The sequence below is a fragment of the Myotis daubentonii genome, chromosome 10 (assembly GCF_963259705.1).
Source record: "Myotis daubentonii chromosome 10, mMyoDau2.1, whole genome shotgun sequence".
NCBI classification, from domain to species: domain Eukaryota; kingdom Metazoa; phylum Chordata; class Mammalia; order Chiroptera; family Vespertilionidae; genus Myotis; species Myotis daubentonii.
Window position 1 is genome coordinate 3679234 of NC_081849.1, and position 12627 is coordinate 3691860.

Sequence of the window (12627 nt, forward strand, 5' to 3'; positions counted from 1 at the left end):
TAATATGAAAGCAGTTCTTAGCTGTATCTAGGACATTTGTCACTCAAATCACTGTCATGGATCCTCACTGCCTACAAATTGTAAACTATCAACATGCTACAACACCTTCCACAGTCTCCGCACTGAGTGTACCTGTAGCCGCCACCCTCCTGCACTCCCCGCCCCAAGTGACTTTAACTGTAGACTCGGTGGCCCTGCTGTGTTCCAGGCGCTGTGCCCAGGGCCTCTCCCTCGGCGCTTCCGCCCCCCCAAGCCCTGCTGGCCTCCTCCAGCGGCTCTGCGGTCCGCTGCCCACTGCCATCTCCGAGCCCGCCCCACTGCTTTTAGCCAAAGTAGCTGAGCTCCTACAGCTCTCACTCCCCTGTCTGTGTCTTACTAGTAGTGCTTACTACATTTTTATGGTCATAGGTTCGCTTTTCTTAGGGAGAAAATAAGGAAATGTAATAGATATTCTTTTAGTAAATGTTTGCTTAATTTTGAAAGTGTTTTTTGTTTTTTTTAATCCTCACCGGAGGATATTTTTTCCATTGGTTTTTAGAGAGAATGGGAGGGAGAGTAAGAAGAAGGGAGAGGGAGTGGAGGGAAGAGAGAGAGAGAAACATTGATGCGAGAGAGACACATCAATTGGTTGTCTCTTGAATGCACCCTGACTGGGGCAAGGATCTGACCTGCAACCCAGGTGCATGTCGTTGACCAGGAATCGAACCCGAGACCCTTTGGTGCACAGGCCATGCTCTAACCACTGAGCATGCTAGCCAGGGCTTGGGCTTTTTTTTAAATATATATATATTTAAATATATATATATATATATATTTTATATTTCTTTATTGATTTCAGAGAGGAAGGGAGAAGGAGAGAGAGATGGAAACATCAATGATGATAGAGAACCATTGATCAGCTGCCTCCTGCACGCCCCCTACTGGGGATTGAGCTCGCAACCCAGGCATGTGCCATTGGCCGGAATTGAACCTGGGACCCTTCAGTCCGCAGGCTGACGCTCTATCCACTGAGCCAAGTCGGCTAGGGCTTGGGCTTTTTTAATAAATGTCAATCTCTTCCTATCTTCTTTAAACTAAAATTGGACTTCTTACTTGCTTCCTAAATGTGCACACAGCAGTTACCATGTACACCAAGCATGTCAAACTTAAAGGCTAACACGGGCCAAATAAACAAGCTTTAAGTTTATGTGGGCTGCAAAAAAAAAAAAAGCTTCAATTTTCATAGAAACGTAGGTTTATTTCGATAGAGACATGAGTAATCGTTAACAAAATAATAGAACATTTTAATGAAAATTAATATTTTTTCTTGAACATTAACTTACCAGACACTGAATAACTGCACAAATTAATAAGCGTAACACAAATAAACCTATTTTTCTTGTTTTCTGAAAGCGAAATATTTCCTGTTGCGCACACCAAACAAGTCAGTCCAAGACTAATGACGTGGCCATAGCCTGCTAAAGTATTCGCCGCTAGTATTAGTGGAGAGAAATGGTGCGCATGCGCGTAAGGTGCGTAAGGAAAATGAATGCAACATGATTATAGTAATTAGTCATTAGTGAATGTTGTAGTTCATTATTAATGATTATGTATAACATATTATAAGAATTAAGTTACAAAATTTTTATTAAAACGTTTCTTATATATCTTTATATTGGCTGGGCCACAAAAATATTCGTTGTGGGCCGCGAATTTGACATGCTTGATGTACACACACTACACCCAAGAACCACTGCCCTTGGAGACAGATGCGGTGGCCCCGCGTGCATTCACTTTCTTCCTTTCTCTGGTTTGTTTACGCATCTTGGCCTCTTTCTCCACTAGCACCTCCTGCCATAAATTTTGGCAGAGGTGTGACGTCCTGAGTGTGGTCTCAGGCTGCGTTCTGCTCTCGGAATGGCCACTTCTCCCTCTGTGCCTGACCCTGGTGAGGAAAGGCAGTGAGAACAAGCTCACGCACAAAACCAACACCTTCTTCATAGCCCCTCCCATGCTGATTTTCCCCAGATTTGTCTATTATTAAGAGGATCCTGAAAACACTCATTATCTTTGCTGTGTCCTTGCACACGTAATTCACTCCCTCCCCTCGGTAGCAGCCGCGCAGGCTCGGGGGTGGCTTCTCATTGGCTGGCTGAGTCACCTGCAGCTCTGGGAGTGGGACGCTTACTCCAGGTCACAGGCTGAGGGGACAGCAGGGCTGGGTGAGAGCCTGGCCCCGGGCGCCGCGGCCTGCAGAGCTCCAGCATCCTCACCCGCTGCCGCGAGCACTGTGGGCGTGGTGTCACCTCTGGCTGGTGCCTCACCTCCTTTTGGTGCATTCAGCCACCAGGGAAGGCACTGCCACCACCAGCAGCACTGGCCAAGACCTTTCTCCGCAGCGGAGGTTGGGGATCTTTCTTTCCCTGTCCTTCTGTAACTGTATTTTCACTGCACTTGTGACGTTTAAGTCGTGTTTTGAGCTTATCACATCTTTCCTGGGTGCTGGAACACATGCCACAGAGGTCCAGGCCTGTGTCTGACCCGAGTGTTTAAGGCGCAGGCTCCAAAGGCAGGTGATTCTTCTTCACCAAACCCTTACTCCTTGGCGATTCCAAGACGGGGTGTGGCAGTATGTTTTTAGGGTATTGTAGACTCAAGGGCACAGTGCATGCAAACTCTTTCCTCAAATACAGGGGTGGGCAGAAGTGGGCCTGCAGCTGTGCGCGTGGAGAAAGGCAGGCACTCTCTGATGCTCTCAGGAGCTTTAGCAACTGTCACCCCACTTCTGCTCCCCCCCGCCGCCCCCGGGTGCTCCCGCCGTCATTCTCACCAGCAGACCTGTGGGGTCAGTCAGTATCTGACTGTTGCCAGTGTGAGGACGTCCTTTGTGTGTGTCAGGCCTTAGGAAGGTATCAACTGTCACCTCTGGTCCAGACAGGAGGCCCCAGGTGGGAAGGTCAGTCCCTGCACTCCACACACTCAGGGCCCGCCGGGTCCCCCAGCCCCACCTCCCCTGGGGCTTTTAGGGGAGCCCTCCTTTCCCAACTGGAAGGGACCCGAGTATTGTCCTCAGGGAGCCCTGTCTTCCCATCCCGCCTGGTCCAGGATGCTCCTCTTCTGTAGTTATTGGTACTCATTGCTATGCATGCTTCTTTTGTTATTAGTTCAGGCCAGAGGAGAGAGGCTGTCAGTACTTGTTCAGATCCTGGGAACTGTTGGGTTGCCAGCAGTCTGATGTGAATTCTGCAGACTTGGCACCTGGTGGGATCGTCAGCAGGAGCGGAGAGGCTAGGCGGCTCCATCCTGTTCTGTCCCTGCTCCTCACAGTCACTGCACAGCTGGGAGCGTGGCCGGCAGTTCATCGCACAGAACATGGTGCCACTCTGGCGTCCTCCCTGATAGCACAGCTGTGACGGGGCGTTCAGGGGACCCTTTTGGAGACAGTGCGGTCACCCCCACATGACTGGCTATTGACGGTGGTCTTGTTGTTCCTTATTTGTGTCGGATGGCGTGACAGTGAGGGTGCGTTCGTCAGCCTAGCTTCTCCGGGCTCTTGTCTAAAGGGTGGTCTCAGCAACACCGCGAGGAACATTTGCGGGAAATTTCTCGTGTAGAGATGTCGATAGAAAGCATTGCCTGGTAGTGGGTCAGTTTATGGATTTCTGGTTCTGAACATGATGTGAGAAGTAGAGATGAGGAGCCAGTGTTGGGTGGGCAGCCTGCCTTCAGTTCTACACACTGGCCGGCATGCGGAGCCCCCTGCAGTGAGCCTGCGACGTTTACAGTCTGCACTTTGTCTGCCAGTGAGAACTGCAGAGTGGTTTCATCCTTTAAACTTAAAAAATACCCAATTAAATATATGTAGATTTTGTGGTTATCAGCTTTTGATGTATGTAGTTATACACTGAAATATTTTTACTTAATTTGTAAATCAAGTAGTTTGAGCATTTTTATTTTAGACTAGAGGCCCAGTGCATGGAATTCGTGCATGGGGCGGGTGGTCCCTCAGCCCGGCCTGCACCCTCTTCAATCCAGGACCCCTTGGGGCATGTCTGACTGCTGGTGTAGTCCCGATCCCGCAATCCGGACATCCCTCTCGCAATCCGGGACCACTGGCTCCTAACCGCTCACCTGTCTGCCTACCTAACCCCTCTGCCTGCCTGCCTGATCACCCTTAACCTCTCTCCCCTGCCAGCCTGATCGCCCCTAACTGCTCTGCCTCTGCCCCCGCCACTGTAGCTTTGTCTGGAAGACATCTGGTCTATCCAGTCTAATTAGCATATTACCCTTCTGTTAGTATAGATTCCTAGTCATTGAATGGTAATCTGAATCCCAGGCCCAACAGCCGCTATTCTCATCAACGTGATTTTGTGACATTGCCGCATTCAACAGCCTGGTCTTCCCTTTAGATTCTGGAGGACCTGGACGAGCAGATGTACATTGTTGCCCTCGAGGAGGAGGCGCTGCAGAGACGGCTCGCCGGTATGTACGCAGAGCGCTAAGACGGGGAACCTGGCATGTAGCTCAGAGGAGACAGGGTCTGGTGCAGCGTCTCAGGCCTCTGCTCTGCACGTGGCAGGACTCAGAGTGAAAGGGCCTTTGGGAGGAAGGGCTGCGAGACTGGCGGCTTTTGGTCACACTCCCATGATTCCCCGGCTGATCCCCTAAAATTGAGCAGGGCTGGTTCAGTTCCGAGACCCTGGCCAACACGCTGTGCCCACTTCCCTGTCCTTGTGTGGCAGCACCGCGACCCTGGCTGCTGAGGTGGCAAAGCTGCATATTGTCCGGTGACTCACACCGCGTCTCATTCCCTCCTGCGGACTCGGGGGTAGACGCATGTGTCCCTGTGGCACTGAGGCTGTGACCTGCTCTGGGTGGCACCTGGGACTCTGCTGGCATGTGGGAAGGCATTCATCGTCAGCTGATGACTAAGTGAGCACAGCACAAATTTTAAAGTTTAATTTCTAATTACTGGTTATTTTTGGCTTTAAATGAAGAACCAACAAAGAAAAGAGTAATGAGATGATGAAAAATGACAGTTTGTGTAAGTTTTATTTTTATTTTACTTGGGTGATTTTCACCCTGCACACTTTTCTCTTACAAAGTAATTTTAATGTTGAAAATCTGCCACCAAGTTCAGGTTATGGATAGCTAACTGTATTTCAGAATCCTAATTCAAGGGTAGGTATAAAGTGAAAGGTTACTTTAAGTATAAAATATTGAGAAATAGGAAGACATATACCTACTTTCTTTAATTACAAATAATGAATTTAAATCTTCAACCCAAGAGTGTTCATAACATTTAGAGCGTGTTCTTAGAGGAAAGAATTTCAGGTTGTATCTATTCTAGAGAATTCTTGTCAGTAATATTTGTGCATTTTGATACCAGTAACTTTTAGAGTGGAACTACATGTATCTTTTATCCTTCTAACTTTATTGAAGTTACTTTAAGATTTAAACCTATTTAATTCAAGAATTGTAACTTCAGTCAGTGCTGTTGACTTTATAACATATTAAAGTGGCAAATATAATGATAAATTTGTCTTATTTAGAGAATCATGTGGGTGTGTAATAAACACGCCAGAATTGTAGGAACCAGCGGTCGCCAACCTTTCGGACCTCACGGACCACCAGTGGCCCCCGGACCACTGGTTGGCACCTGCTGGTAGCAACCATGTTGAGCAGACGCCCCAGTATGGGGACTGTTTGCACCGAGCCATGCGCTATTTCAACCTCCAGGCCAGGGGCTGCGACCCAGGGAACTAAAATATAGTGCTCCATGAATTACAGAATTTGAGTCAAATCTAATCCAAACCAAATCAAATCAAAACCATAGCCTTTACTCACTTTGCCCTTCACAGCAGGAAAATGATGCTGCAGAATCCTTCTAGATGCTTTGGTTGCTCCAATCCAAAGGGGTTCACTACACCCAGAGACATTGAAAGGGAAATGTCTGCCAGAGGCTGATGTGTTACAAGAGGCAGCTAAGCCAGAATGGCAGACCCCCAACCAGCTCAGAAATGTCTGCGGCAGCAGGGGCGGTGATGGGAGCACCAATGCTGGGTGGAATCTACCTGCCTCGGGGAGATGGGAGCCAGCACTGAGATCTGTGTCTGCCCTCGGAGAGATGGGGGCCAGTGCTGAGATCTGTGTCTGCCCTCGGGGAGATGGGGGGAGATGGGGAGAGATGGGGGAAATGGGGAGAGATGGGGGGAGATGGGGGCCAGTGCTGAGATCTGTGTCTGCCCTCGGGAAGATGGGGGGAGATGGGGAGAGATGGGGGAAATGGGGAGAGATGGGGGGAGATGGGGGCCAGCGCTGAGATCTGTGTCTGCCCTCGGGAAGATGGGGGGAGATGGGGAGAGATGGGGGAAATGGGGAGAGATGGGGGGAGATGGGGGCCAGTGCTGAGATCTGTGTCTGCCCTCGGGGAGATGGGGGGAGATGGGGGCCAGCGCTGAGATCTGTGTCTGCCCTCGGGGAGATGGGGGGAGATGGGGGCCAGCGCTGAGATCTGTGTCTGCCCTTGGGGAGATGGGGGGAGATGGGGGGAGATGGGGGCCAGCGCTGAGATTTGTGTCTGCTGGCGGGTGGGTCACAGTCTCCCCGCCAGACTCCACCTGCTGGTGAGCCAGTGGCTGTAGTTTTGCTGTTTGCCGCTGGCGGACTGTTTCAGGTGGAAACAGGCTCGGAACAAAAATAGCTCCGGGACAGAATGGACATTTGGACTAATTACATGACGGACTGTGAGCTTCAGTGTGTCTATCAGTGTTGTGCAGAGGGAAAAACAAGAGGCAACGGAACAGCATTTTATGATTTGCTGTTTTAAAGAAAATGGAGATCCTAGAGGTTAGTAATAGAAATCATCCCCATGGGTTTATTACTCTAGTATTATGTGAAATGTCTTGTGTTTAAGTTATATTTTAATCATTTTTTAAAATTGAAGTTTAACTTTTATTCTGGGCTACTAAAAAAAGTTGCAGTATGATCAAAGTAAAAAACACTTAAAACAATAATACAGATGACACGGTGACGAACCAAGAACGCATGGCGGTGTTCTGCTGATGGCACACAAGCATGCGACACGCATCCCATGAGACTCGGACATCCGTGTGGTTTGCTCTGAGCCCCGCTTCCCGGGACCTGGAAAAGCCCGAGCCCCTGCCGGAAGCGCGTCCCTCAGGAGCAGCTCTGCCCGCTTCTGGGAGGCCCTCGGCTGCTTTGGGGGTTATGACGTCACTAGAGCTGAATTTTTGCGCTGGCTTTTCCAGGCAGCCTGGCTCTGAAGGCTGCCGGCCTGACTTCACGTTCCCGTCTGACACATGAGGGCCAGAGGCTGTGTCCTTGGTGACAGTGTCGCCGCTTCCTGAAGGCTGTGAGGCTGTGAGGAAGAGGCGCTGCCTGTGTGCCACGGTCAGGCAGCTCCTCCCCTCCCGTCGGCTGCGCGCCTTCTTCCCAGCAGCACTTTTGGGCAGGCGAGTTCCAGCTGCGTCTCAAGTTCATGGACTAGCTGCCTGAAGACAGAGGAAAAGGGCGAGAATCTGCGAGACTATCCGGGACTGAGACACTGGGAAAAGGCATCCTGGGGAGCAGGGAGGAAGCCCAGCTCTGCTGGTTCAGACAGCCCTCCGGGCCCGTCCTCACGGCAGCATAGAGACCGTCTCCAGAGCCCCCGCGATCCTGGCAGGGCTCCCGCCACTTCGCCCAGCACCCGGTCTCCCCGCCGGTCAGCCTCCAGCTCCCCTCCCCTCGGACCCTCCTGCATCAGTCAGTCTGGGCGTCGCGTGCTCTCAGCCCTATAGTGCTCCTGCTTCAGTCGGAGACAGGCCCACCCACCCTCTCCTGCCTCTCCCCACAGCTGCCCTCACTGTCCCCTCCCGCAGGCATCCAATGGTTGCCTCCCTGCTGCCCCACCCGCCCTGTCTGTGCCCCTTGAGCTTTTGGACTTGCGTCCCTGTTGTGAAGCTGATGCTGCCGCCATACCTCCCTCCCCCTCATGTCCTGGTCCTCCCACTCTGTCCTCAGCGCTTTCCACCAACTGACTTCCTGTCTTCCTTTTCCCGTTGTGTCTCTGCAGTGGAGCAGGGACACCACAGGGCAGGGGTTTCTGTTAGTCCCTTCCATGCCCCTGGCCCTGGGACATTGCCAGATGGCGTGGTGTGGTGGAGGGTGGCACTTCCCCGGGAGGTGAGGAAGATGCAGGGTGTGCTGGGGGCATGAAGGCAGCGTCCCAGGGACAGAGCCCAGGTCCCACAGCAGGGCCCCTGAGGACAGGCCGGGTCCAGGGGTGTTCCCTAGGAAGCAGAAGTAAGGGGACATTTCCCAGTTGGTCACGTGCAGTATGAGCAGTGAAGATGCCTTCTGCAGACCCTACAGAGGAGCCCTTTGTACCTCCTGCCCAGGGCCACGCACATCCTCAGCACACGCACAGTGGACGTGAGGCCGAAGCATTAGTGGAAATAGCAAGCCTTTGTGTGCGTAGCCGGTGGGTGTGCAGGTAACTTAGAAGCCCCGCGATGGGCAGGGGTTAGTTTTTGTTAAGTTCAGAACCTTCACGGTTCTTTTAATGTAATTTATTTAGATTTAATGTAATTTATTTTAAAATGTTGTAGGCTTTGAACTTAATGATTCAGTGCAGTTTTGTTAGGTACGGTTTTCACCTTCATGATAAAAACTTAGTGTATCATTTTTGGTAGCGATTACTTTCCGGCTTGATTCTAGCCTTGTTCAAAGCCTGGTCCTCCAAAGCTTCATTACTCCTTCTTCTCAGAGGCGTTTTCCCTGAGTGTCAGGTTGTACGCCTTTGTATCTGAAGAACAGACTTTCAGGAATAACACATGGCCCTTCCGTGGCACGGGCGGCCGGCAGCATTGTGTCCTCAGTCCTGGAGTCTTGCTGTTCACAGCTGGGTGAGTTGCCTGGCGCTTTTAGGCGATGCCCAAGTTTAGGGAGGCGTTTGTGCTGCTCTAGAGTAATGGGTCCTGTCAGAGCACCTCCCAGCTTCCTGGGCAGACAGCTGGCTGACCGGTCATTACTTGCCTGACGTCTTCTAACACCCTTAACAGTGTGCGGAAGCTGAGGTCAGATTTCATCTGATGGCCTCCACCTCACTTTCATCTCGACGCTACGGTTCTTCTACGCCAGCAGTGGGTATTTTAAGAATCCTGTGTACCGTGGGGTCTATCACGGAGTGACAGTAACTCAGATTTGCCGCCTCTGGGCCCTGGTGGTTTGGGCGTGGACACAGACAGCAGGCATTGCTGTGGGGAACGGCCCTTCTTTGGTAAGACTGTGATAGAGGAAAGTGTTTAGTAATATCCTGACGTCCTGAGTGCACAGAAACGAATATCGATCCTACTGGTAAAACTAGTTAAATGGCTTCTTTCTAGTAAGATATCAACGTTTGGGTTTAAGGGTCTGAAACAGGAATTCCTTGTTACAGTTCATTTAGTTTTTAGGGTCATATCATCACTTTCTAGGTAATAAAATGTGGCCCAAACAGATTGTTACCAGTGAGACGATGTGGCTGAAGAGATGTCAGCTAATGGGGAATGCTTTGGAGTAACCAGCTATAGAATATATTTGAGTCAGGTGTCATGTAGTCTCTGAAACTCAGAGAGCGATCGCTCTATGTAATTGGTCCAAATTTGTTAGCAGAAGATGCATTTCATACACATGGGCTACTTGTTCAGCCACAGCCTGCTTGGATAACAGTATTCTCGATAGTAACATGTATAAATAAATAAGTTTGAAAAATAATCCAGGATAAGGTCTATCCGTAACTTATCTAAAGTAGAAAAAAGCCAAACTGTTACTTTAATTGTACATTTGTTTCAAATTTTCTATCTTGCATGTCATCATTGAAAGTATATTTACATTTTCAAAATTGTGCTGGATGTTGAAAGTTTTATGTTCCTTACTTAGCCATATATTTGTGGCTATGTCAGAAGTAAATAGAAACTCAAATTGTAACAAATATTAGCATTCTCATGGAGTAGAACTAGGGCTTCTGAGTGTGTGGTTGTCTGTCTCTGAATAGTAACAGTGTCTGTCTGTCCTGTGGAGGTGCTGTGGAGAGCTGAGGGTCCCGGCTTCAGCTTTCACAAGCGAGGCAGCACCTGGCGCTCGCTGGCGCTGGCGGAGGGGATGGAGCCTGTTCACTCTGAGTTATCCGGAGCCTTGGGATTTAACAACAGAATTGTTTGCCTAAATGATTTGAAGTAATTAGAAGTACTTGAGTGACTCCTCATTCTTGGTTGTAGAGACCACCTTGGTCAGTTTAAAGTACAAAGTATAATCAACACTGTAAAGAGTTATTACTTAGATTTTCTAATCAACTTTTTTTGGTTATATGCTAAATTAAAAAGTTAACTATGAAAATAATCAGTTTATTCTGGAGGTATCTACTTCCAAATATGTGACTAAGTTTAGGGTGCTGCTCGGCTTAGGGCTACCTGCCTATTGCTTCATGGTTTTGGACTGTTTACATACCAGGCTGGAGACTTACATTTGTTTTAAGAAATGCAACATTGTATATTTTAAATTAAATTGTTAGTGTCTGCTCTTGAACACATGAATGGCAGTTAGGACTGTCTTGTGTATTAAGAAAACGTATAAGGTCAGATTAGTTATTGAAGAAATGCTGGGCTTTGGGAAACTCTGTTATCTTGGAAGTAAAATATGAAAATATTTTCAATAGCACACTAGTTTTTCAGCTGGGAAAAGTTGCCTTCAGCTATTAGTTTTCCTGCATCCAAAGAGACGGGTGGAGCAGGATCAAAAATACTTATTTGATCAAAGTTATTGGCTCTGAAGTCATTCTTACCAGCGTGAGGAAGATGAAAGGCATTGTTTTTACTGCACGCTAGTAACAGCGTAATTTTGTACTAATTGGTGTTGAACTGCCAATCACCTGGGGGAATGCAAATAGATACTCTTACAGGTTCCTTTGAGGTAGGGGAGTCTTGTGTCGAGGCTGGAAGGAAAACAGAATAATACCGTTAAATGGACCTTAAATGAGCTGCCTTGTGGTTGTCTTGGAGAATCCCTTTTTATTTTTCCTGACTAGCCCAAACAGGCTTTGTCTACCAGTTTGACTTATGGACTAGACAGTGCTGACGGTGAACGTTCAGAAGTGTTTTGAAATAAAGTGGTGATGATATAATTCTGCAGATATCGTGGTGATTTCGTTGGTGCAACTTACGTATGTGTGTGACATTCCAGGGTTTGTTTGCAGTTGTCATGGTTCCTCCCAGCAGCCATCATGTCCTCTGGTCACTGACAGTGGAGCATTCTGCCCAGACAAAAGGTGGCTGTTCTCACGGGGATGGCGATGTGTACAGTAAAGGGCGGGGTGGCTTTGAAATCTGTTATTCCAGACGAAGCTAGTCATTTCATGAAAGCACCATTTTTCATGAAAGCACCATTTTTCTGAGGACGGTCAGAATGTCTTCTTGATTTTTGTGTGCAAATCAGTATTTATTAACTGCCTACTGTGTACCTCGTATGTGTTACCCTAAAAAACTACAGCATTTCAGAATACCACTTTCATTATTTTACTTGGAAAAATAGCACACGGGTTGGTCTAGGTATTTGTATTGAGGTTTGTAGACACCATGCCCGCCAAATAGTGTCTCGCTTCTTAATTTTAAAGTGGCAGCAGCAGCCCAGTCTGTTCTGACAGCTGCCTCCTTTCAGAATTCGGAATGCTCGTCGGATGATTTTTGTAGTCCTGGGCTGGTTGCTGGAATAGCACTTCGGTACAGGCAGAGGGAATGGGATGTATTTGGAATTGTATTGATAATTAATCACATATAGAAGTTAAATGAGCATCACCCTATAAAAAGTAAAATATACTTATCTCTAAGACTATTCAAAGACACTTGAAAATGGTACACTGCTCTGCCCCCTTCCTGTAGATCCCTGTTAAATGGAAATATCCATTAACTTTGTAACTTAATTCCTTCCCTTTTTGCTTTGGCTACCAGAAACTCTGTATTTTCGTTGTTAAAATTGAGTAGTTTTGGGATATACTACTTGAATATCTCTGTACTGTCTTCATCCCCATTCTCTTATAATTATACTAGGGGCCCGGTGCACGAAATTCGTGCACTGGGTGTGTGTGGGGAGGGGAGTGTCCCTCAGCCCAGCCTGCCCTCTCTCACATACTGGGAGCCCTCAGGCGTTGACCCCCATCACCCTCCAATTGCCTGATCGGCCCCTTGCCCAGGCCTGATGCCTCCGCCAGAGGTGTCAGGCTTGGACAGGGGACCCCCATCTCCCCCTGATCACTGGCTCTGGCCCCCGCTCAGGCCTGAGGCCTCTGGCCCAGGAATCATGCCTGGGCAGGGGACCCCCATCTCCCTCTGATCGCTTGCTCCACCCCCCGCCCAAGCCTGACACCTCTGACCCAGGCTTCAGGCCTGGGCAAGGGGACCATCATATCCCCCCAATCCCCGGCTCCGCCCCCCACCCAGGCCTGATGCCTCGGCCAGAGGAGTTGACCCTCATCACCCTCCGATCACCAATCACCGGATCGGCCCCTTGACCAGGCCTGAGGCCTCCGGCAGAGGTGTCAGGCCTGGGCAGGGGACCCCCAGCTCCCCGCGGTTGCAGGCTCCACCCCTGCCCCTGCAGGACGCCTCTGGC

General features: G+C 49.2%; 1 protein-coding gene across 12 annotated transcripts in view; it reads left to right on the forward strand.

Annotated features, from left to right (window-relative positions):
* The window catches only part of LMBR1 (limb development membrane protein 1), a 129097-nt gene that overhangs the window by 73877 nt on the left and 42593 nt on the right, over positions 1 to 12627 (forward strand). For all 12 annotated transcript variants that reach the window (XM_059711356.1, XM_059711360.1, XM_059711351.1 and 9 more), the window contains one exon: positions 4389 to 4461. In XM_059711356.1, the coding sequence (XP_059567339.1) occupies positions 4389 to 4461 (73 nt within the window). The remainder of the gene's footprint in view (positions 1 to 4388; positions 4462 to 12627) is intronic.